The following is a 26,661-nucleotide window of genomic DNA, read 5'->3' as shown; positions in this document are numbered from 1 at the left end:
GGAGATGGAAAGGGTGTCAGACCTTGGTCTTTGATGTGATATCAGCTTGTCAAGAAACTTGGAGACCCATCTTTTTATATATTTGATGTCCATGTAGTCATAGCAGAATTATGTTTTTACTTGAGAGCCCTTAAGACTTGCATCTATTTTGGTGCCAGCATGACTTACCTACCAAGAAAGGAGGAAAGATCCAATTTTGAAAAATGTTGTTATCATTCTGTATTTTAAAAATGTTAGTGACCTAAATTTTTTTTTTTTTTTTTTTTTTTTAATGCTTATGGGTGCTATAGTAAAGGACAGGGACAGGGATTTTAGAAAAAGCATGTAAAGCTCAAAGAGACTGAATTTTAGAGAAGACAGAGTAAACAGTACGAATTTGAAGTAATAATTACCATAATGTAATATACATTGGTGCATAGAAGAAGTATTTTCTTAAGTTTACTTGTAGTATTAGGAAAGCCCTCTGACAAGGTAATATTTGAAATGAGAGAAAAGATGTTGAGAAAACAGCCTATTCAGGGAACATAAAGTGTGGTTGGACCAGGGGTGGTGGTGGGTGGATCACTTGAAGTCAGGCGTTCAAGACCAGTCTGGCTACATGGTGAAACGTTGTCTCTGCTAAAAGAAAAATACAAAAAATTAGCCGGGCATAGTGGCTTGTGCTTGTAGTCCCAGCTACACAGGAGGCTGAGACAGGAGAATTGTTTGAACCTGGGAGATGGAGGTTGCAATGAGCCGAGGTGGCTTCACTGCACTCTAGCCTGGGCGACAGAGCAAGACTTCATCTCAAAAAAAAAAAAAAAATGTGGTTGAAATGTAGGATTTATGGGGATGAATGGCAAGATATTAGACTGGAGAGTTTACATGAATTGAGTTATGAAGGATTGGGTTTGCCACTTTAAGATAGAGTTCAGATTTCAGGCCAGACGCAGTGGCTCACACCTGTAATCCCAGCACTTGGGAGGCTGGAACAGTGGATCACCTGAGGTCAGGAGTTCCAGACCAGCCTGACTGACATGGCGAAACCCTGTCTGTACTAAAAATACAAAAATTAGCCAGATGTGGTAGCGGGCACCTGTAGTCCCAGCTACTTGGGAGGCTGAGGCAGGAGAATTGCTTGAACCCGGGAGGCAGAGGTTGCAGTGAGCCAAGATCGTGCCACTGAACTCTAGCCTGGGTGACAGAGCAAGACTCCATCTCAAAAAAAAAAAAAAAATAGAAATTATTCTGTAGGTGTTTTGGAGTCACTACTAATAATAATATAAAGTGTGTGACCAAAATCTGTCAGCCTTCACCATGATCATATAAACAGTTAGAAGTCTTTGTTAATACTTAATAGCCAGACTGTGCTATTCTGGACGACAAGCTATTGAGTAAACCAATCAACCAACAAGTATTGTTGGAATACTTTGTAAAATGTCCTCTCTATTACAGAAATTTTGTTCATCTTGTAGTTGGACAGATTAAAATTCTGATGATTAGTACAATATGTAAATAGCATGTTTTCCCACATCTAGGTCAATCAATTTTATCTGTTACAATTGTTATTTGTAGGTAGAAATAGCAAGGTAAAATTTGCTGATATGGTACTAGAGTTTAGGAAATCAGTGGACCACAGGTTTCAAGAGATACTATATGAATGGAAAGAAATAGGGCTGGGTGCAGTGGGTCATGCCTGTAATCCCAGCACTATGGGAGGTCGAGGCGGGAGGATTGCTTGAGCCCAGGAGTTTGAGAGCAACCTGGGCAACATAAGGAGACTCTATCTGTACAAAAAAAAGAAAAAAGAAAGAAAAGAAAAAAAATTTAAGTTAAAGAGGGAAGGGGGGAGAGAGAAATAAGCATTGGGAAATTGAAAAATATTTTCTTCTTTTGAAGAAAAAAAATGAATTTCTTAAGAGGAAGCAGCATTCAAAAACGGTAACGTTAACCACCATCCAAAGATCTTACCTGACAAAATAAATTACAACTTTTAATGCTTGATTATATGTAAGTAAAAGCCACAGAAATAACTTTAAATATGAAGAAAACCGTCCAAGGCCAGGGCTTGGGTATTTTTGTTATTGACTGTCCAACTCAGTCAGGTTCCTCCAGAATCTTTTTCAATGGGTAACGCAAGTCTTCTGAACCAGTTCTGAGCATCACCTAGAATTTTCACACATCTGTGACTCTTCATCCTAGCCCTGAAGTAGTTAAGAGAGTTCTAGGTGAAACCATCCTATGCAGAAGAAAAATTTTTGCAGTGTTTTGTTTGGAAATTTCTTTGTTCTAAGACTATGTGAAATTCACCCTTTTTAGCAGAACTTAAAACCTATCAGTGCAGGCTACTTAGTATCCAGAAATATTACTTATTTTGGACTTTGGCCAGGTTGGGTAGTGCCGAAAGTAACTGAGTGTCAAGTGTGGTTAGAATTAAAAATTTGACCCTTTTATGTACCTCAGAGGGAATCTAACATTAGTATTTGATTCTGAAAACCAGTTTTGAACTTGTTCAGTTTGACGGCTACAATCTGTTGTTTTCTTATCACTGATCTGTAAAGCATCTTAAAAGTTAGCATTTTAGAACTTTATCATATCACTTTTTAAGGAAATAAAACAAATTTCTGCTTGGTTCAGTGATGCGTCTTTAGTCTCAGCTACTTGGGAGGATCACTTGAGGCCAGGAGTTCAGGGCAGCCGTATGCAATGATCATGCCTATGAATAACCACTGTGCTCCAGCCTGGTAACATAGCAAGGCCCAGTCTCTTAAGAAAAAAAAAAAAGGAAATAAAACAATTTCTAGCAAGGCATTTGGTTTTCTGAGAATATTTAAAAATACAAATATAGCTCAAAGAGGGAGACTTTTGTGGTTACGAGTATTGTTTTCAAATACGTAATTGGAAATTTACAATTTTAACAATTTTTGAAATACATAGTTCAGTGGTACTCTGATTGCTCTACATTCACATTGTTGTGTAACCATTACCACCATCCATCTGAAGAACTTTTGTCATCTTCCAAAACTAAAACTCTGTACCCATTAAATAATGACTCCCTTTGTTACCAGCCCTTGGTAACTACCATTTTACTTTATGTCTCTGTGAATTTGATTGCTCTAGGTACCGCATACAAATGGAATCATATGGTATTTGTCCTTTTGATGGGCTTATTTCACATAGCATAATGTCTTTAAGGTTTTTTCATGCTATAGCTTGTGTCAGTTTCCTTCCTTATTAAGGCTGAATAATATTCCATTGTTTATATATACCAAATTTTGTTCATCCATTCATCATTGATGAACACTTGAGTTGCCTCCATTTTTTGGCCTTTGTAAACAATGTTGCTATGAACATGAGTGTACAAATGTCTGTTCGAAGCCCTGCTTATTGCTCTTTGGTAGAACTATGATTTGTTTACACCTATATTATCAGTTTTCTTATTTAAAACACTGTAATGTGCTCCTTGTTTTATTATTTTCTTGTTCAATATCTTGTTTTGGGTGCCATTTCCTCTATTTTAGTATAGTTTTTCCACATAAACCTGTCTTCTTTCTTTAAGATCATAGAGCATGTATTGAAAATATGAAGAATTTGAGGAATAATGTATCAAGGGCTTAAGTTCTCCGGTAGAAGATGTACAACTTTAGGGTTTATGCATTTCTCTCTCCCACCCACCTCCCACCCTAATCACTTTTTTGCTTTTTTGCTATGTCCCAGTTTCCACATCATATTCTTGTGTGTGTTTGTGTGTGTGTATGTGCTCGTGTATGTGTGTGTGGAGAGAGAGAGAGAGAGAGAGAGAGAGAGAGAGAGAGAGAGAGTCTTACTCTGTTGCCCAGGCTGGAGTGTAGTGGCGCGATCTCGGCTCACTACAACCTCCGCCTTCTGGGTTCAAGCAATTCTTCTGCTTTAGCCTCCCAAGTAGCTGGGATTACAGGCGCCTGCTGCCACGCCTGGCTAATTTTTTGTATTTTTAGTAGAGACAGGGTTTCACCATGTTGACCAGGCTGGTCTTGAACTCCTGACCTTAGGTGATCCAGCTGCCTTGGCCTCCCAAAGTGTTGAGATTACAGGCATGAGCCACTACGCCTGGCCTCCGTACCATATTCTTAGAATATCATGGTAATCTACTGGCTTAGTAATCAGGTACTATAATACAATTGTTTAACTCAGAGTTAAACAATTAATTTTAGTGTCCATGATAGTTTAAGAACTTTACATAAAGATAAGAGAGCTTAATTTTAATTGGAAAAAACAGTTTGCTGATATTATTTAGTCTTCACAGCTGGTATTAAGCTATATATCTGTTTTTAACACCAGACTTTCTCACGCTGTAGACCTGGGCTATTCAATACAGTAGCCACTAGCCGCATGTGGCTATTTGAATTAAAATTAATTACAATTAAATTAAAATTTCAGTTTCTCAGTTGTACTAGCTACATATCGGGTACTCAATAGCTGCATATATGCATATAGCTAATGATCACCATATTTATTGGGCAGCTCTGATACAGAAATTTGATCTGATTATTCAACTTCAGAGTTTGAATCTTTTATTCTTTTTTCCATCTTGACAGTCTTTCCCTTTCCTATCCTTCAAAAGCCTATGAAATTTATTCTGTATCTTTAGGGAAGCCTAACGTGTTTATAAAACATTTTGAGAATGCTTAACTTTAAGAGTTAAATTAAGGTGTGAGATTTAGTAGAAATTGTGTGTGTTACAAGGGTAAAGGAAAAATTTTCATTGATTTGTGTTGAGATTGTGCTAAAGGATGAGTTCCTAAAGATAATACAAGTAAAATACAAGTGGCTCTGGCTTAGAAAAGGGAAGTGTATCTATTTAGTCTAAACTGAAGGCAGAGAAAGATATGGCAGTTGAATTAAGGGACTCTGGTGAGTCATAGTCAATATCTTTGATAATAATTTTGCTGTTTTGTGTTCTGATAGGCTCAGAAACTGCATAGGTCAGCAATTTTGGTAGTGTTAAATTTTAAAATTGATGTTACTATACCTGAAATGTTAATTATTTTATATATGCTACGAATTTATTATTAGAACATAATTCTTAATTGTTCTTACAAGGCCTGTCAAGTATTGTTTGCTAGACAAAAATTCTTGTGTTTAAACCCACTAATTTGTATTCCATCCACCCAAAACTCTGACTTCCTAATCACAACTAGGAATTATACATTTCTGGTAATTTAGTTTTAACCATTTTATTATCCTAATAATTCTGTGTTTGCAAGATACAGAACTTTCTGCATTGATGGAAGTGTGTTTAAATTGTATAGTAGTAGAAAATAGAGCATTACAATTTGATAAAATAAACATGTAAAGCATAAATCAGAGCCTTGTAAGTTTCATGATCAAAGAGCTAGTTTTAAATTTTGTGACTATATTGTCCTCACTAGTAGTTCAGTAATTGGTCCAGGAGATGCATCTAAGTGAGACAAGGCAGTGCTGTCTATTTTGTAGGCACTTCTCATTTGTTAGCTGTAAGAATACAGTGATACTAGCAGTTGGTTTGCAGCATTAGAGATGTAGGTGAAGGCAGAGATTAAAATGCATGTTAAATTGTTAATGCTGACTGGAAAGAAAAAGATTGTTTTGCATTTTAATATTTGTAATTTATATAAAGCTTTCTAAAAGTTACACAATAAAGAATTACCCCCTTTATTCCATTTGGTTACATGTGTACTCGTATATATATTTTTAAATTTTGCCCCGGTAACTTTGGTATGTTAGAAACAAATCAAATATTTATTAGATTACATTATAAATGTTGAACTGGGCCACAAAAGTGGGTTTTTTTTATTAAGATTGATGGAATGAAGATGTGAGAATGAATTGTAAGCTTGAAGTAAAAATTGCTTAAATTTTTTTTCCAAGAAGAAAGGCTGTGTTGTTTGGTGATAGTCAGAGACTGACTGAGCATTTTGGCTGTATTCCGAATTCTGCCACTGACTCACTGTGTTTTTTGGCAAGTAACTTATCCTCACTGAAACAAGTTCTTGATTCTTTACTTCTCTGTGTGTAAAGTTAGCATAATAATATTGTGCTAACCTCAGATGGGTTGCGTAATGGTTTCCCACTTTAGAACTTTCCAGCATAAAAATAGTATGGATTTTCAGTGCCTTGCTTTTTAAAATAATTATTTCTAAGTTGTTGTTTATTAGGTAAGTATGTTAGACAATTTAAATGCAAAACAAAACTCTTACTATACTTCTCAAAATATAGCAAACCTCATAAATTTTAGTTATATACAACATTTTAAGGACCATACCCTATAAAGTATGAATAACTATTTTATTCATTTATTTTAGTGTCAGAAAAAAGAAGAATTTATTGAAAGAATTCAAGGTTTAGATTTTGATACAAAAGCAGCAGTTGCCGCACATATTCAAGAGGTAATATATACAATTTTATGTGCTATTTATGAAGCTTGTGGTGTACTTATTTGTCTATCTCCTAAAATACCTAAAAGTAATATAATAAGCAAGAACAAATCAAGATCAAATATAGATGAACCCTGCTTTTATACAAATTGTCTTCTCTTTAGAGATAGTTCCTTAAGTTTGGCACAGTGTTAACTACAAATATACTGTTGCCCTTATTCTATAGTGACATAGGCAGAAAGTGTTAAAAAGTCATAGTATACGCAAGAACAAATCAAGATCAAATAGATATGGAGCCTGCTTTTATACAAACTGTCTTGTCTTTAGAGATAGTTCCTTACACATGGCACAGTGTTAACTATAAATATACTGTTGCCTTTATTCTATAGTGATATGGGCAGAAAGTGTTATTTGAGGAATATATGTCTTTGTTAGAATAGATTACAAAGCAGTAAATGGAAACAGCAGAAAGTGGAACACTGCTTGTAATTCAAAGCGATAGTGAGGTAAGATGACAAGCTTAGTATTGTCATTCTAATGATTTTCTTTTGAATGAATAGACAGCATAATTTTTATTAAAGATATTACTTGAATTATAAACCCATTAATGATTTGTAGCATTCATGTAAAAACTTAAGTCTAGGGCATTTTGTGCAGTGTCAAATAATTGAAATTAAAATTTGTTAAGATTCATTTTAAAAGCTATTTCTGTATCTATTCTTGGGCTTTTAATCTTATAAAGACACTTTAGAATTAGAGTATGTTAAATTTTACATGTTTATTAGAAAAGGGAAAAGAAAATTTTAAAGTGGTGAAAATTGGTAGTATTTAAAATATTCTTTATTTAGAAGATTTTTGTGTTCCATAGGTAATCTTTTCTCTTATTTAGCATTTGTAAAGCCCAGATTTCTTATCAGTAACATTATTATCAACCATAAGCATATTAGTACTTTACAAGATGTAGTTTTATTGGTAGTCTCCCATTATAGAGACATATTTGCTTTACGCTAGTTATATGGTTTTATTTTATTCTGAATAAATGCTAAGTATTGCAAGTTATGGAATTTGCCACCATCCTTGGAAGTGTAATTATTTTTGCTATTATGAAAGTTAAAGCAAAATATTAGAATTATAGTGAGAAATGGAAGGCACTTATATAACTTTTCCATTCTTTTAAAAATCTTTATATTGGTAATCCTTTCTCCTAAGCTTCTGTGACAGTGTCATCTTCAGAATCTATAAAGACCTAGATATTCAATAACAACAATGCAATAACATATATCCTACAAGATTAAAAACCTTTTGCTCTTGAATTCAAGTACAATAAATTAAAAGTCTTATCTACAAAATTCAGTTGATTTTGTTAAAGAAGTTGTCAGGATATATCAACATTACTTTCCTTTAAGAATGCCTTGAGTTAAATATTAGCATTTTATTTTTGTTGACTAGAAAATGAATATTAATTCATTTAAGGATTATATTTAGTTAAAAATAATTTTTATTTGTAGTGTTTTCATCATTAATTTCAAATGTTCTCCTTTTAACATCATACTGGCTTTTCATATTTTATATGGGTTATATAATACTTGAACTAATATTGTACTATAGTGGAATAGATTTTTAAGTATTAACCACTTTTTTGGTTGTTTATTTCGGTTACTTTTCTAAAGGTAACTCATAATCAGGAAAATGTGTTTGACCTGCAATGGATGGAAGTGACTGATATGTCGCAGGAGGACATAGAACCACTCTTGAAAAATATGGCATTGCATCTAAAAAGACTTATAGATGAGAGAGATGAACATTCAGAGGTTTGTAAATTTCTTTCAGTATATTGTGAAAGTCTGCTTTCCAAAAAAGAAAATAGTAGCTTTAGGCAGTTTTCAGAAACGATACTATTTCTTAGAGGCAGGTAATACAGGAGTGTCTTTTTTTGTGTGGAACACAGGAACCTGAAAGGATGTGTAAGAACCCCAAATTGCTAGTAAACAGATTGCAGTTAGGTTTTCTCTTCTCCTTTTCTTTCTTTTTTTTTTTTTTTCAGACGGAGTCTCGCTCTGTGCCCAGGCTGGAGTGCAGTGGTGCGATCTCGTCTCACTGCAAGCTCCGCCTCCCGGGCTTACGCCATTCTCCTGTCTCAGCCTCTCTGAGTAGCTGGGACTACAGGCGCCTGCCACCACGCTCGGCTAATTTTTTGTATTTTTAGTAGAGACAGGGTTTCACCGTGGTCTCGATCTCCTGACCTCATGATCCGCCCGCCTTGGCCTCCCAAAGTGCGGGAATTACAAGCGTGAGCCACCGCGCCCGGCCTCTCTTCTCCTTTTCTTTTAAATCAACATTATTCTTTTGTTCCTGTGTGTTTTTCAAGTCATCCCCACAGCTTTGGCAACAATACAAAAGTGTGAAACTGAAAATATAGTTGATGTAACTGGAAAAATCATTGCCGTGAAGCTTAAGAATTTGCTTAAGGCTAATTTCTTAGTTTTATTGCCACATGTTGAGGTTGGAAAAGTAAGTTTTAATAAAAGGAGAATAACAGGTGTTCTGAATAAAATGTCCCACAAAAGATCTCAAATGAGGTGTGATTTTTAAAAAGAGAATTATTTTAAGTCTGTTAAAACAGAACTTTGCTTTTTAAAAAGAGTAAAAGTGTACCAAGTTTTCTATCTGCAGTGTCTGAAAGCAGTTTATAATTTTAAAGAGTCTAGACTTTTAATGCATGTGATGGTGGATAATATTTTCTTAATAGCAGAGCGAAGTACTCTGCCATTCTGCAGAATGTATAGCTTTTATCAGTTTCATTTACATGCGAGAGACAGTTTTGAGCTTATTTATAGAGAATTTGTATCAATACTCTTGAGACCAGTGAAAGACTACATAGAGAAAATTCCTAAACATTTTTTTCAGAATAAAACTTTCTTATCTCTGTAGAGGTTAGTCAGTTCTGATGTGAATTTTCAATTTTTCTTCAGGCGTTAAACAAAAAATATAGGAGATAAACATTTTAAAGCAACAATTAAATTTTTTAAAAAGCTAGGACACGCAGACAAAAGGAAGGAAAGAATAAATTGGAAAACATTCCTACTACGCATCAAATTTATCCTGAGATACTCAGATCATTTCATTTTCAATCAGATTATTTAGCTATATGCTATCATTTTTTAGTGTCTTTTTACTGATTTATGCATTTTCTAGAATATTTATTTGTATTTCAGGTTGTTAAAGGTATTGCAGTAAGGTATCCTCCAGTTTCTGAGAAATTATTTCTAAGAATCTATACTTTGGTTTTATTTTATTTTATTTTTTAAATTTTTTTGAGATGGAGTCTGGCTCTGTCGCACAGGCTGGAGTGCAGTGGCGCAATCTCAGCTCACTGCAACCTCCGCCTCCCAGGTTCAAGCAATTCTCCTGCCTAAGCCTCCCAAGTAGCTGGGGTTTCAGGCATGCACCACCACGCACGGCTAATTTTTGTATTTTCAGTAGAGACAGGGTTTTGCCATGTTGGCCAGGCTGGTCTCTAACTCCTGATCTCAGGTGATCCTCCTACCTCGGTCTTCCAAAGTGCTGGAATTACAGGTGTGAGCCACTGCACCCAGCCTATACTTTGGTTTTATATGACTGATGGGTGCATATAAAATGTTAGATCTTGGGCTGGGCGTCTCAAAAAAAAAAAAAAAAGTTTGATCCCATTTAAGTGAATTGATTAATGTGGGGTGAACAGAATACTTACCATTACGTGACTCTGGTAAACTAAAAGGAATATGAAATACTGTATAGAATGATTGTTTGAAAAACCTTTTAAAATATGTTATCCTGCCAATTAAGCATTTTTGTTGAATTTGTTTTTCAAATAAGGAAGAAAAAGTCGTACTCTTCTGTCTCAGATACTTGGGAAGCAACTTGCTAGCTGGGATAGGGTAGGCGAGAGATATCCAATCATCTGGGAAATTTTTTTCCCTCAATTTGGGCTACCAGTAGACTAACTTGAAAAGGTCATTAAAAAAATTGTGAAAAATGTTAGACAAATGTAAAGGTAGTATGTAAATGTAATTCTGTGTCATATATTAGATTGAAACAAGTTCTTATTTAGAGTTTCCCTTTAACTTTTTTTAATTTTGATTAGCTTTTGTTATAATTGTTTCACTTCAGCTTAAAAAGTATATATTTGGTCACCTTTTTTAACATTTCTCTTTCGTATTCTTAATGCTATAGAAAAAGTATGTCTTCAGTCCTCTCCTTTTACTGAAAACCAAATAGGAGATTTTTAATGAATTTAAGATCTCTTTATTATCACTGTTTATTTTATGCTAGACTTTGTGCTGTAAGTTTAACACATACTGTTTTATTAAATCTGCATGAAAACCCCATTTTATAAATAAAGATACTTGAGCCCCAAGTAGTTAAGTAATTTGCCAGATCTAACTCCACTGCCTGTGGTTAGAAACATAATACTATAATACCTTTGCCTAAATCCATGATTGTACTGGGCGCATCTCTAATTTCTTTTCCTTAATAATGAGTTCTACAAGTAGAATTAATAGGTCACCTGTTTTTGTGTTTTGTTTTTTTTTTTTGTCTTTAGCATTGATGTGTCTTTTTATGTTCATTCTTCACCATATATTAAGAAACAACTGGTTTTTGCAAGGTCTTGTGCTTGGGAGCAAAAAAATTGACAAACTATTTCAAAAAAGAACCAAAAATTGTTATAGTCTAATAAGGAAGTTATTTTATTAAAATAATTAACTGTAATAAAATTGTAAAAGTGTTAAGTACAAAAAATAATGTATATCATTTTTATATATATTCCTGTAGCATATAGTATATATTCCTATATATATTCTTACATATATGCTACAGGAGTGGGAGGGCATATGAAATTAGTTATGCTTTAAAAACATTTACCATCAGATTATTTTGTTTTGTTTGTTTTTGCATCAGACTATTTTGAAAATGTATGGGAAACCTTGAGCTCAAGAAGTTACTGCTATTAGAGAAAAGTCAAAATATCTAAATAATCTTTAATGGAAAATACGCTGGGAACTCTTAACTTTTAAAATACCAGGTTTCTTTCTTTCTTTTTAATATTTTGTAATATGTAGTTCATTGACTTTTGGAAGTTCTTGATAGATATCACCATTTCACCACCTACTAAGTTCACATGTAGTGTCTGTCTTCTATATTTTCTCCTGTTCTTAGTTTTGTGAATTGCTTAATTGAATATTTTTGAGCACCCATTTTTATGTAAAATACTATGCTAGATAAAATTAGAGATTGAGAGATACAAAGGAGGTGTAAGAAAGATTGTGTCTGGTTTATTGAGAAAACTACATTATTTGTAAGTACAAAATATGAGCTAGCATATAATTAAGTGTTAGTTTATTTGTGTATGAGACAAATATTATATACTTACTACTATCTGTCAACTTTGTTAGAGTCAGGAGATGTTAGAAAGCAAGATTAAAGGTGATTGAGACAGTAAGAAAATATACAAATAAAAGTTGACTCCAAGTGCATACAGTCAACTATGAAAATTAATAACACTATTCACAGAGAGATAGGGAAGTTGGGATGAGCACGCTGATAGAGGGATAGAACTGAATAGTGTCATTGGACATAGGAACCATCCTTCAAAAAGTGCCAAGAAGGGAATATGATTTTTTTTTTCCTGAGTAAAAGAAACTTGTATATCTTTGAAGAACACAGAGAAAAAAGCCAATAAGAAGAAAGAAATTGAAATGTTTAAGTAAGGAATATGTATTAGGAGCAAAAAAAATGCATAAGAAGAAAGGAGTTAATCCCAGGTGGTTTTGTTTCTTTGGCAAATTGGAGGAGAGGTCATTTATTGGAAGTAATGGTAGCAGTTTGCAGTTGGAGGCTTAAGTAGAGAAAAGGTAATACATTTACAGAGTCATCATAGGGAAATTTGAAAGGAGATCAGCAATATTTCAATAAAAGGATAGATGAGCAGTGGAAAGAGTTTAATTGAAAATGGATGGCAAGATCTATAGTAGGACTGCGTAACTTCTTGTTTTTCTGCTAGAGCTTTATCATCTTGGAGTAAAAATAGAGAAAACTGATGGTGGGTCAGGAAGATAACAGTGTTAGAGTCAAACTTGAATTTGAATCTCTGCTATCTGTATTATTGGTTGGGTGACTTCGGTTAAGTTATTTAATCTTTATGAGCCTAAGTTTTCTCATGTCTGAAACTGGCATAATACCTCTATTGCAAATTGTAGTATTGGATGAGATCTTGTTGGAAAATCCCTCACAAGTTCTATAAATGTTAATTCCTTTTTCTTTTTCTGCAAAGAGTGAGTCAGTAACAGCACAGTAAGGATGACATTTAAGGGCCTAATTATAATTCCAGACTGAGTAGGAACTCTAAAGTAGCCAGGAATAATCTTCTGGACTGAGTAAAAGCAGGGAGGAGTTGAGTGATTAAAGATTCAGGAGTAGGTATGGTGACATAGGAAAATGACAGTAAAGGAGGCATGCTACAATAGAAAAATTGCTTCCTTTGCTAGAGAAAACTGTATGTATTGAATAAGGAGTGGGCATGAAATTAGTAGGGAGAAAAAGAAATGAGAAGTAACATTCTGAGATTCATCAACAGACATACTGGAATCGGAAAGCAATAGTTACAGGCAGGAAGGTAAGACAGACCTTGATACAGGTGAAATGTATCCTGAGGATAAATAAATGAATTGTGGTAGATGTTGGGAAAAAAGAAAGTAATGATTCAGGGAAGGCAGATAAGACTTGGTGATGAAAAATAAAGCAAGGATGCTTATTTCATGATCCCAAGATGGTAACCCCACCATTCTTTCTGGAATAGTAGTACAGCTGAAATTTCTATATAAGACAGTTTATTTGCCTGAGAAGTTTGAAAGAAAACCTGAGAAATTGGTTTAGAGTAAGATAATTTACAGATAACAAAAGGAAAATTAGGGGAATGGAGGAATAAGTACATATAGCCCTTAAAGTTTAGATTTAGGAAAATGAAAGGGAGGTTTGTGTCCCATGGAGGGGAAAGAGAGAGAGAGAGGAGGGGGGCAGAGAGGAGAGAAGAGGGGAGGGGAGGGGAGAAGGAGGGAGGGAGGAAGGAAGGAAAGGAAGGAAGGAAGGAAGGAAGGAAGGAAGGAAGGAAGGAAGGAAGGAAGGAAGGAAGGAAGGAATCTGTCTTTGAGATGGGAAGCAGAAGGAAGGAAGGAATCTGGAAGCGGAAGGAAGGAAGGAAGGAATCTATCTTTGAGATGGGAAGCAGATTGGAACTGCTATTAGAGAGAGCAGAAGATGTGGAGTTAGGCTGGCCTGAAGTCATGGCATGTTAGCTAGCTGTGTGATTATGGAGAAATCAATCACTGTTCCTCAGTTACTTACTGCAGAGTAAAGAGATTAAGCTAAACCTTTGAGGTATTGTTAGGACCCTCCAAGAACCCTGTTCATAATTCAAGAGCAGTGCTGTCCAATTCTGCTGTGATGGCAAGATTGTATTTCTGGGCTGTCCAAGATTGTGTTTCTGGGCTGTCCCAGTGCATACAGTAATGGCTGTGTGCACTTGAAATGTGGCTAGTGTGACTAAGGAACTGAATTTTATTTTATTTTATATTTTTGAGACTCTCACTCTGTCACCCAGGCTGGAGTGCAGTGAAGCAATCTTGGCTTATTGTAATCTCTTGCCTCAGCCTCCCGGGTAGCTGAGATTACAGGTGTGCACCACCATGCCCAGCTACTTTTTTTGTATTTTTAGTTCATATGGGATTTCACCATGTTGGTTAGGCTGGTCTTGAACTCCTGACCTCAAATGATCTGCTCTCCTTGGCCTCCCTAAGTGCTGGGATTATAGGTGTGAGCCACTGTGCCCGGCCCAGAACTGAATTTTTAACTTAAAAAATTTTTAATTAAATAGCCACCTATGCTACTGGCTATTATATTGGACAACATAGTGCCAGCCAAATCACTTTATTTCTTTTCTATGTCAGCAGGTCTTTTATGCCTTTCCACCATTGGCTGTCTAATCTAATCATTTTCATCATAATTGATTTCTTTTGTTAAAAAAACTAGGAAGGGAAAAAATAGCAAAGACATGGAATGAACCCAAATGCCCCTCAATGATAGACTGGATAAAGAAAGTGTGTTACATATAAACCATGGGATACTGTGCAGCCTTAAAAAGGAATGAGATCATGTCCTTTGCAGGGACATGGATGAAGCTTGACACCTTTATCCTCAGCAAACTAATGTAGGAACAGAAAAGCAAACACCACACGTTCTCACTTTTCAGTGGGAGCTGAACAATGAGAGCACATGGACACAGGGAGGTGAACAACACTCAATGGAGCCTTTCGGGGGAGGCCAGGTGGGGAAACATTAGGGAAAAGAGCTAATGCACGCTGGGCTTAATACCTAGGTGATGGGTTGTCAGGTGCAGCAGACTACTGTGGCACACATTTATCTATGTAACAAATATGCATACCCTACCACGTGTACCTCGGAACTTAAAAAATAAATAAATAAATAAGAAAAAAAAACTAGGAAGGGAAAAACATTATCTTGTTTAGTATCATTTACTAAGTAGCTCATGCATGAACTGTTGAATGGAACTTTTAAGAATGACAACTAAATATGATAGTTAAGATGTTTTTGACCAATGAATTGTTTTTGATATTGTAGTACAATTCTTAGACCTAGTGGATCTTGTTGATGTGTTTAGTTTGCTAATATGTAGAATACTGAAAGTGATTCTGTGTGTATTTCTAGACTATCATAGAACTCTCTGAAGAGCGGGATGGTCTTCATTCTCTACCCCATGCCTCTTCATCTGCACAGTCACCCTGTGGTTCTCCAGGCATGAAGCGAACAGAAAGTCGACAACATCTGTCGGTGGAACTGGCAGATGCTAAAGCCAAGATAAGAAGGCTTAGGCAGGAATTGTAAGTTGCTGATTTTCGAGGTTCATTGAATTTATGTGGTCCCAAAGGTGACTTAAACAATATTTTTAAGCTTATGGAAATATTTCTAGCTTGTGTCAGTGTTTTCACAAGTATGTGTCAAAATGAGAAAAATAAGGAGGTTGGCATAAGGTTTTCCTATGTTAAATCTTACCAATTTAAAGGATACCTGTTATTCTGGATTTATGGCCTTTCTAGCTTTCTAGTGTTAATGTATTTTTTTATTAAAATAAGGTCCTCCTTTGGCAAATTGGAGCTCTTAATTTTTTGTCTTACTTTCCTTGAAATCCAAATTACTAGGAACTACTGATGGAGACCAGTAAGTCTAACTCTTTTAAAATTAATGTTTTGCACCTATTCTCCCCCCCCAAAACTTAATGTTTTAAAAGACTGAGTTCTTGGCATTATACTATTACCAAAAGATAGTTTCGTGTATGTGTCTTGCATTGAAATGCCTCAGTCACGTACTTAGTAAAGGTAAATACAGTCATGTGCCACATAACGACATTTTATTTAACAGTGGGCCACGTATATGATGGTGGGTGGTCCTGTAAGATTACAATGGAGCTGAAAAATCCCTATCATCTAGTAACACCTTGATGTGCCTGACCCTGTGTAGGCCTAGGCTAATGTGTGTCTTAGTTTTTAACAAAAAAGTTTAAAAGTAAAAGCAGAAAAGAAAAATGCTGATAGAATAAGGATATAGGCCAGGCGCGGTGGTTCACACCTGTAATCCCAGCACTTTGGGAGGCTGAGGTGGGCAGATTGCCTGAGGTCAGGAGTTCAGGACCAGTCTGGCCAACATGGTGAAACCCTGTCTCTACTAGAAAATACAAAAAAATTATCCGGGCATGGTGAGGTGCACCTGTAATCCCAGCTACTCGGGAGGCTGAGGCAGGGGAATTGCTTGAACCAGGGAGGTGGAGGTTGCAGTGAGCCGAGATGATGACCCTGCACTCCAGCCTGGGTGACAGAGCGAGACACTGTCTCAAAAAAAAAAAAGAATAAGGATATAAAGAAAGAAAATATTTTTGTACAGTTGTACAATGTGTTTACATTTTAAACTAAACATTACTAAACATTATTATAAAATAATTAAGTTTAAAAATTTTAAAGTTTATTAAAAACATGGCTGGTGCTGTGGCTCATGCCTGTAATTCCAACACTTTGGGAGACCGAGGCAGGTGGATCACTTGAGGTCAGGAGTTCAAGACCAACCTGGCCAACATGGTGAAACCCTGTGTCTACTAAAAATACAAAAATTAGCCAGGCATGGTGGTAGGCACCTGTATGTAGTCCCAGTTACCTGGGAGGCTGAGGCAGGAGAATCGCTTGAACCCAGGAGGTGGAGGTTGAAGTGAGTTAAAAGCACACCACTGCACTCCAGCCTGGTGGACAGAGCGAGACTCTGTCTCAAAAAAAAAAAAAAGTGTACCATTTTTAATATTTTATATCCTATTTTTACTGTACCTTTTCTGTGTTCAGATATGTTTAAAAACACAAATACTTACCATTATGTTATAGTTGCCTATGGTATTCAGTACTGTCACATGCTGTATAAGTTTGTAGTCTAGAAGCACTAGGCTATACCACATAGCCTAGGTGTATAGTAGGGTATTACCGTCTAGATTTGTGTAAGTACTATATATACTCAGTGATGTTTGCCCATTGATGAAATCACCTAACTCGTTAGAGTGTATTCCCATACTTAAACGATGCATGACTGCATTCAGATTTGGATAGTGCTGATGAAATTGTATTTTCTTAATTTTAAAAGACCATTACAGAAAACTAAGTATAAATGTTACATAGGCATTCCTTGGTGAACCACAAGTAAAGATGTGATCAGTCTCTGCTGGAGATTTGTTTTTATTTTGTACTTTTAAAAGAACAAAGGATTTTTGTTGTGGCGGCCGGTTTTTTTTTTTTTTTTTTTGGTTTGGTTTCTTGGAATTTGAGCTTCAGAATACAGATTTTAAGTTTAAAACCACAGTGTAGCAATTAAATTTATTTACTGATTATTTAAAGTAGTTAAAGAAAGTGACTGAATATGCAAGGTAGAAAAAATATTACAGTCCATAGGAAAATTTGAAAATAAAAAATAACAGCTTTCATTTGTGGATGTCTGCATTATTATGTATCTATTGAAATGAACACGCCCAGGATATTCTATAAACAGCTGCACCAGGAAAATTAGGGAAGAGATTGCTGTTATTAGTTTGACTGGCAGTTAATGGATAGTCTAAATAGTGAACACTAGTTTGTTCCATATAATTTAGCACAATTTCTCCAGTCTTTAGATAAAGCATGCAATTAGAACCGTAATGATGGCTGTGAATTCGTTTAAGGTTTTGCACTATGTTCAAATTTAATTTTTAAATAAAATTTACTTGTACATAGAGTATATTAAAATTCCAAACAACTTGAGGAGATTGATGAAATTTGGTTTTCTAATACTGATTAGAAAATGTAAATGGATATTTTTAATGGGTAAATAAATGTGCCAGTATTGTAACAAGTATTCTCAGTAACTAGCTTTTCAACAAATACCATCTAATATCTTCGTTGCCCTTTGAAAATGTGTTTCTTTATGGATTTCTTCTATTAAAAAGAAATAAATCTCCTATTAGTTCTTTTTATTGGGACAAATCTCTGCTAAAGTGAATGAAGTGCAGAAATCATGGTCGACAAAAACGGCAGGTTGCCTTATACCGAATGGAAACTATACAATAAGTAATTACAGCCAGAAAGTGCAAATTAACAGCATACTCATTTATGGGGCAGGACATTATGATATAATTGCTTTTGATTTATAAACATATAGTGTAAAAGTATAATTTGTGATATGGGTAAAAGAAGTAATTTTTAAATTTAAAATAGTAATTTCACTTTTATGCAGTAGTTAGCACTACCAAAGAGTCCCTTTAACTCTGCCTCCATAAATCCCGTGTTTTGAAAGAATTTTTCTAATATAAACTATTTGTTGTTTTTCAAAAAAATAAAAGCCTTATTGAGATACAATTCGCAGGTCAGAAAATTCATCCTTTTAAAGTGAACAATTCAGTGGTTTTAGTCTATTCAAAGAGTTGTGCAGTCATCACACAGCAATTTCTTGTGTTTTTTTTTTTTTGTTTTGTTTTTGTTGTTGTTTGAGATGGAGTCTCGCTCTGTTACCCAGGCTGGAGTACAATGGCGTGATCTTGGCTCACTGCAGCCTCTGCCTCTTGGGTTCAAGCAATTCTGCCTCAGCCTCCTGAGTAGCCGGGATTTACAGGTGTGCACCACCACACCTGGTTAATTTTTTTACTTTTAGTGGAGATGGGGTTTCACTATGTTGGTTAGGCTGGTCTTGAGCTCCTGACCTTGTGATTCACTGCCTTAGCCTCCCAAAGTGCTGGGATTACAGGCATGAGCCACTGCGCCCGGCCCACACACCAATTTCATGACGTTTTCATCACTGCAAAAAGAAACCCCATATTTAGTAACTGTCACTATCCATCCCCCTTTGCTGTCAGCTCCTGGCAATCACTAATCTACTTTCTGTTTTCATGAATTTGCCTATTCTGGACTTTTTATTGTATAAACGAAATCATACAGTACGTGCCTTTTGTGACTGGCTTCATTTACTTAGCATAATGTTTTCCAGGTTCATCCATGTTGTAGCATGTATCAATACTTTATTATTTTTAGAGTTGAATAATATTCCACTGAATGGATATACCACATTTTGATTAGCCGATTTTTGGTTGATGGGCATTTGAATCCAGTTTTTGGCTATTATGAATAATGCTGCTGTAAACATTCAGGTGCATATTTTTGTGTAGACATCTGTTTTGAATTCTGTGTGTTAACATACATAAGGAATGGCCATCATTCAACATTGTGAACATAATTAATGCCACTGAATTATATGTTTAAAATGGTTAAAATGAGGCAGGGCATGGTGGCTTACGCCTGTAATTCTAGCACTTTGGGAGGCTGAGGCAAGAGGATTGCTTGAGCTCAGGAGTTTGAGACCAGCCTGGGCAACACAGGGAGACCCGTCTCTGCAAATAATTTTTTAAAATTAGGAGTGTGGTGGCACGTGCCTGTGGTCCCAGCTACGTGGGAGCTTGAGGCAGGAGGATCACCTGAACCAGGAGGTCAAGGCTGCAGTGTGGTGGCACGTGCCTGTGGTCCCACCTACGTGGGAGCTTGAGGCAGGAGGATCACCTGAACCAGGAGGTCAAGGCTGCAGTGAGCTGGGATTGCACCACTGCACTCCAGCCTGGGTAGCAGAATGAGACCTTGTCTCAAAGGGGGGAAAAAAAACTTGAAAAAATTCTGAATACTTCTGGGTCCAAAGCAGTTCAGATAAGGGATACTTAACCTGTTTCAAATGCCTTTTAACTTGTAATACACTTTTAGAAATCTGTCCCAAAAGCCAGGCACAGCAGTGTGCGCTTGTAGTCCCAGTTACTTAGCAGGCTGGGTGGAATTCTTGGGCCCAAGAGTTCAAAGCAAGGCTGGGCAACATAGTGACACCCTGTCTCTTAAAAAACAAAAGAAGAAGAAAACTGTCCTGAAATACACAGGATTTTATATATAGTAATGAGCTTATTTACTAAAAGATCATATAGTACAATGAAAAATGGAATCCATTTAATAGGGTATGGTTTCTCTAGCAAAGGGAATATTTTTCTACCATTAAAAATTATGGTTTTGGGCTGGGCACCATGGCTCATGCCTGTAATCCCAGTGCTGTAGGAGGCTGAGGCAGGAAGATTGCTTGAGGCCAGGAGCTCAAGACCACCCTGGACAACAGAGTGAGACCTCATCTCTACAAAAAATTAGCCAGAAGTGGTGGCACATGCCTATAGTCCCAGCTATTCCAGATGCTGAGGCAGGAGAATCACTTGAGTCCAGGAGTTCAGGGTTGCAGTGAGCTGTGATCATGCCACTGCACTCCAGCTTGGGCATCAGAGTGAAATCTTGTCTCTTAAAATATATAAGTATATATATTTTTAATAATATATTTTAAATAATATAAACATTATATTTTATAATATGTATTAATATATAATGGTTTTGAAAAATGTAAGGGCATGAGGAGATTAGAACAATAAATTGTTTTATACAGTGAACATTTACTTTATTCTTAAAGAACAGAGGGTAGAAAAGTAGAGATAGTAGTGGAGGCTTATTTTAAGGAGCTTGATTGTGAAGGAGAGAGAAAAAATGGAGATTAGAAGTAAAGCAATTCTAAGAGAAAAACTAATAGAAGAAATTCGAGGATGTTTATAGGCTGAAACCAATAGAGAAGTAAAGATTTTAGTATCTTACGGCAATTGGAAGTAATAATTTCCTTTCAGCCACTGTAAATGTTGAAAATAGTTGGAGACCCTTATAAGTCTCAGACACAGGTAGAACTGCCTTGCATAAAAATTCTTAGCTTAGGCCGGGCACAGTGGCGCATACCTGCAATCCCAGCACTTTGGGAGGCCACGGCAGGTAGCACCTGAGGTCAGGAGTTTGAGACGAGCCTGAGTAACATGGTGAAACCCCGCCTCTGCTAAAAATAAAAAAAATTAGCCTGCATAGTGGTGGGCGCCTGTAATCCCAGCTACTGAGGCAGGAGAATTGCTGGAATCTGGGAGGCAGAGGTTGCAGTGAGTCAAGTTCCTGCCATTGCACTCCAGCCTGGGCGACAGAGCAAGACTCTGTCTCAAAAAAAATTCTTAGCTTAACTGTCTGTGACTGCAGAGAGTGAGGAAGAGAGAAAGAAGAGTGGAAATGGAAGGGGTGGAAGGCAGGAAAGATGAAAAGAGAGAAAGAGAAAAACTGTATTACATACTATGAGAACATCAGCCATTGAGGTTAGCCTTTGGAAAAAGTTAGGGAAGAGGTTTGATTAATGGCATCTAATTGTATAAATTCCTAATACCTATCTTTTTTTCTCTTCTAGATTAGGGTTATGGCTAACACTATGTTCAACTAGTTATCTAGTAGTGATAATACATTTATATTAATGCAGATGATGATCACAGTTTTCAAAAATAATATGCTTAATGAATGTATTTTTGCATTTAAGGGAGGAAAAGACTGAACAGTTGTTGGATTGTAAACAAGAACTTGAGCAAATGGAAATAGAACTCAAAAGGCTGCAACAAGAGGTTGGTACCTGGAATATCTATTACTTAGGACCACCAAGTAATTGGAAATTGATTTTCTTCCTTGTAATTTATAACCTTTCCTTCAATGCTTTATATAAATAAATGAGGTTACTGAGGCCTCCAGAGATTGGATGATTTTTTCAGAGTCTCTCTCTTCAAAAATGCCAGAGCCAAACTTTCTTCCATGTTAATGCTGTTCAAACTCTGCTAAGATTCAAAAGAGCTACTTAGGACTGGGGTAGTTCCAGATTTTTCTTTTTGATGTGTTTGGCTTCTGTGGCCTTGGAAGCTAGAACACCTCTACTGTAAACTATGCTCTTTATGTGTATCTCTCTGTGTCTCTGCTGCCTGATAGTGCTTTATACGAATTTATATATGACAGAATGCTTTTTGATTTTTTTCACTCTTTTCCTATTAAATAAGATTTAAAAAATTTTAAAAGTATCTTTATTTTACAGCAGCAGCTTCTTTTTTCACCTTAAACCAAGAGTAATTAATAGCTCACTTTTACAGTCACTCTAATGTTTCATTTTTATTTGAGATTAGTGTGTGAGCTCTTTAATCCATAAGTGCTAAGGATTAGGATAAGGCTGGATAGTTGTTTTTTTCCCTTAACTTCCCCATACCTGCCATTTTAGATGCAGGGAATACTGTAATTGCCGGATCATAAACTGGGACCTTCATAGATAAATGAGACTGGTCTTCATAGTCTTTATTTCTAGACATGCTGTGGCTGCTTTTCTACTTGTGGGCAGCGGGGTTTTTTTTTGTTTTTTTTTTTTTAAATGTATGTTGGTTTTCTCTAAAGCAGTAGTTTTCAGTCTTTTTGGTCTCAAGCCTCCTCACCATTCTTAAAAATTAATGAGGATTGGTTGAATATGGATTATATCTATTGGTATTTATCATATTAAAAACTAAAACTATGAATTTTTAAAAACTTAAGTCTGGGCAAGTGCAGTGGCACACGCCTGTAATCCCAGCACTTTGGGAGGCTGAGGGAGGTGGATCAAGAGGTCAGGAGTTCAAGACCAGCCTGGCCAACATAGTGAAACCCTGTCTCTACTAAAAATACAAAAAATTAGCCGAGTGTGTTTGTGGGCACCTGTAATCCCAGCTACTCAGTAGACTGAGGCAGGAGAATTGCTTGAACCCAGGAGGTGGAGGTTGCAGTGAGCCAAGATCGTGCCATTGCACTCCAGCCCAGGCAACAGTGCGAGACTCTGTCTCAAAAAAAAAAAAAAAAAAAATTAAGTCACTTGGGTTGGGTACAGTGGCTCATGCCCATAATTGTAGCACTTTGGGAGGCCAAGGCAGGTAGGTTGCTTGAGCCCAGGAGTTAAAGACCAGCCAGGGCAACATGACAAAACCTCATCGCTACAAAAAAAATGAAAAAATTAGCTGCATGTAGTTGGGCACACGCTTGTAGTCCTAGCTACTTGGAAGACTGAGGTGGGAAGATCACTTGAGCCTAGGAGGTTGAGGCTGCAGTGAGCTGTTAATGTGCCAGTGATCAGCCTGGGTAGCAGAGTGAGACGCTGTCTCAAAAAAAAAAAAAATTCATTAAAAAAATAACCCATTTCATGTTAGACTCCATCTCTAAAATAAACAAATAGACTGGGCGTGGTGGCTCATACCTGTAATCCCAGCACTTTGGAAGGCCAAGGCAGGCAGATCACTTGAGACCAGGAATTCAAGACCAGCTTGGGCAACATGGCAAAACCCTGTCTCTACTGAAAATACAAAAATTAAGTGGGTGTGGTGGTGCACACCTATAATCCCAGCTACTTGGGAGACAGGCACAAGAATCTCTTGAACCTGGGAGGTGGAGGTTGCAGTGAGTTGAGATGGTGCCACTTCTGCACTCCAGCCTGGGTGACAGAGTGAGACTCTGTCTCAAAAAAAAAAAATAGGTAGATGAATACATAGGTATTTTAATGAAATAACCATTATTTTCCAAAACAAAGAATAATGAAAAGAATGGTACTATTTTACATTTTTGCAGATCTCTTTAATACCTTGCTTAATAGATGACTACCACTAGATTCTCATAGCTGTTTCTGCATTTAGTTTGTTAAGATGTCACATACCATGTAGCCTCTGGAAAACTTTGCTGTGCCCTCATGAGAGAATGAAAGTGAAAAAGACAAATAATGTCTTAGTGTTATTATGAAAATAGTTTTGACCTTCTGAACTCCCTGAAAAGGTTTCAGGGCCCACAGAAGACCCTGGATTATACTTTAAGAACTACTATCCTAAAAGATTACAATAAGCCTTTTTAAAGGTTGGATTTTAATATTTGTCTCAAATGATACTAATATATGCCCTAATGATTTTACTTGGAAGCTTTAAAAAAATGTCAGCAAGATTTTGGTATGTCACAACATATCTATAGAAACTTTACTTCTATACAGTAATTAATGATTTATTTTAGTAATATTGTTTGCCTTTTCTGTATTTTTACCATCTTTTATTTTAAAATTAACTTTTTCACCATAAATTAATTGCAAATGGTTGTGTTACATGGATGTTAACTTATTTTAAAATATCCTGAATATTGTTTACATTCCTGACAGAGAACATGTTTAAAAAATATGAGCATAAATGTGTATATATATATATATGTTTAAAATACTTCGTTTTTTTAAAAAGGCTTTAAAAAATTTTAGTAATGTATCCAAGATAATGAAAAAAAAAGTTTGTATCTCCCCATTAAAAAAAAAATTTAGATATAATTTACATACCATAAAATTCACCTTTTTAAAGTATGTAATTCATTGATTTTTAAAGTAAATTTATTAGCCAAGTGCAGTGTCTCACGCCCGTAATCCCAGCACTTTGGGAGGCTGAGGTGAGTGGATCACCCGAGGTCAGGAGTTTTGAGACCAGCCTGGCCAACATAACGAAACTCCATCTCTACTAAAAATACAAAAATTAGCCGGGCATGGTGGTGGGAACTTGTAATCCCAGCTACTTGGGAAGCTGAGGGAGAAGAAGCGCTTGAACCTGGGAGACGGAGGTTGCCGTGAGCTGAGATCACACCATTGCACTCCAGCCTGGGCAACAAGAGTGAAACTCTGTCTCAGTAAATAAATAAATGTATCAAATTGTGCAACAAAAAGTAACAAGTTGATAACGGAAAATAATAATTAAAATATATTTTTAAATTTTTATTTAGAACATGAATTTGCTTTCGGATGCTCGCTCTGCCAGAATGTACCGAGATGAATTAGATGCACTTCGAGAGAAAGCAGTCAGAGTTGATAAGCTTGAAAGTGAAGTCAGCAGATATAAAGAGAGACTACATGATATTGAATTTTATAAGGCAAGAGTTGAGGTATGTTGCATAATTAACCATGATTTTTTTTTCTGTGTTAGAATTTTAACATATTTAAAATGCAGTTAATAAACATGAGAAACTCTTGAAATGGTGAACAAACAGTAAATACATTTGGGTATGTTTATTTTATGATAGATTAGCATATTGCTTTTAGTTAGACTTCTACAAAAGGGACCTGTGGATATTACTAGTTTTATTGAACTCTTTGGGGCTCTTCTTTTATTCCTTTTCTTAGCATCATATATAGAGCAGACCTTTGAAGTCCTTCTTATAGTCAAAATATTTATTTCTATTAATTTCAAACTTTTTCCCAAAAGTGAAAGCGAAACATATTTCAGATTGCTTCTTAATTGAGATCACTAAATTAAGATTAATGAAGCCTCTATATATGCAAACAAATGAAAAAAATTTTTTCTAACTTGATAGTTACAGTTCAGTGTTACGTGAAGTTGAGTTTGACAAGAATTTGACAAGTCAGGCTGGGCACAGTGGCTCATGTCTGTAATCCCAGCACTTGGGAGGCCAAGGAGGGCAGATCACCTGAGGTCAGGGGTTCGAGACCACCCTGGTCAACATGTCAAAACCCCGTCTCAACTAAAAATAAAAAAATTAGCCGGGCATGGTGGCACATGCCTATAAGCCCAGCTACTCAGGAGGCTGAGGCAGGAGAATCGCTTGAACCCAGGAGGTGGAGGTTGCAGTGAGTCGAGATCGCGCCACTACACTCCAGCCTGGGTGACAGAGTGAGACTCTGTCTCAAACAAAACAAAAAAAAAGACTTTGACAGGTCTTGTATCTTTTTCTTCTTTCTCAGCTAATTTCCTCATTATCTGTAAACAGGAGATTTTGGTCAATTTCAGTAGTAGGATAAGAAGGAGAGAGTATACAAAATCAAGAAATGAAAATGTAAGAGAAAGTGGTTAGAACATTCTAACTTGAAGGTTACCAGTAAGTAGACCCAATAGGACTGTAGAGATAAAGTACATATTAATTATTTGTCAGTTATTTAAAGGTGTGTGTATGCATGACACTGTTAAGAGATTCTCATGAATATCACTGTCTTAGTATACTTTTTCTAGACTTTAGAAACCATAGGTATATAAATTAGCAAGATAGAATTATGAACTCTTTTATCTTCAAAACATATGCAGGGACTTTTAAGGATTTTCTCAAGGTGTATTTATGTAAAATATTTATTAATAGAGCCTTGGTTTATGATTTATGTGAGTTCTGATTCAAGTCTTGGTATTTTACTGCAAAAACCTCAAGCCCTTCACTTCGAAGTTATAGCCCAAAGTACAGAGAAATATTTAAATCTATTTCAGTCAATACATTAAGCCTTGATTCCATGGAGAGTTGTATCTTAAATATCTGGAAGATTACTTCTACTTAGTTAATTCCTTATCTTTGTGACTGAGGAAGTTAAATATGCCCCGACAATTTAATGTGAAGTTACAGTAGTAGTTCATATCTTAAGTACTGAGTGTTTTGTTTGCATTCTGGGGTAAAAAGCCAAGAAAACATTAATTGTATTTCTATTAGTAGGTTTACTCATGCATAAAACTGTTGATAAAGATGGCTTAATGTTTTGTGATAATCTCTATGTTCCATAACTTTAAAAAATTAACAGATATTAACACATTTGTGATAAATGTTTATAGGAGTTAAAAGAAGACAATCAAGTTTTATTAGAAACAAAAACCATGTTGGAAGACCAACTAGAAGGAACTCGTGCTCGTTCTGATAAATTACATGAATTAGAAAAAGAGAACTTACAACTAAAAGCTAAACTTCATGATATGGAAATGGTAAGTTTTAAGAGAGAGATCAGTTACATGGCCTCTAAG

General features: G+C 35.9%; 1 protein-coding gene across 13 annotated transcripts in view; it reads left to right on the top strand.

Moving 5' to 3' along the window:
• Positions 1 to 26,661, top strand: part of CCDC88A (coiled-coil domain containing 88A) — a 129,485-nt gene that overhangs the window by 45,992 nt on the left and 56,832 nt on the right. For all 13 annotated transcript variants that reach the window (XM_007970585.3, XM_007970580.3, XM_007970582.3 and 10 more), the window contains 6 exons: positions 6,303 to 6,386; positions 8,045 to 8,185; positions 15,135 to 15,307; positions 21,396 to 21,477; positions 24,653 to 24,811; positions 26,476 to 26,622. In XM_007970585.3, the coding sequence (XP_007968776.1) occupies positions 6,303 to 6,386; positions 8,045 to 8,185; positions 15,135 to 15,307; positions 21,396 to 21,477; positions 24,653 to 24,811; positions 26,476 to 26,622 (786 nt within the window). The remainder of the gene's footprint in view (positions 1 to 6,302; positions 6,387 to 8,044; positions 8,186 to 15,134; positions 15,308 to 21,395; positions 21,478 to 24,652; positions 24,812 to 26,475; positions 26,623 to 26,661) is intronic.

The sequence above is a fragment of the Chlorocebus sabaeus genome, chromosome 14, assembly GCF_047675955.1.
Source record: "Chlorocebus sabaeus isolate Y175 chromosome 14, mChlSab1.0.hap1, whole genome shotgun sequence".
Taxonomy (NCBI): Eukaryota; Metazoa; Chordata; class Mammalia; order Primates; family Cercopithecidae; genus Chlorocebus; species Chlorocebus sabaeus.
The sequence above is the reverse complement of the archived record's forward strand: the minus strand, read 5'-3'. Positions and strand labels throughout refer to the sequence as shown.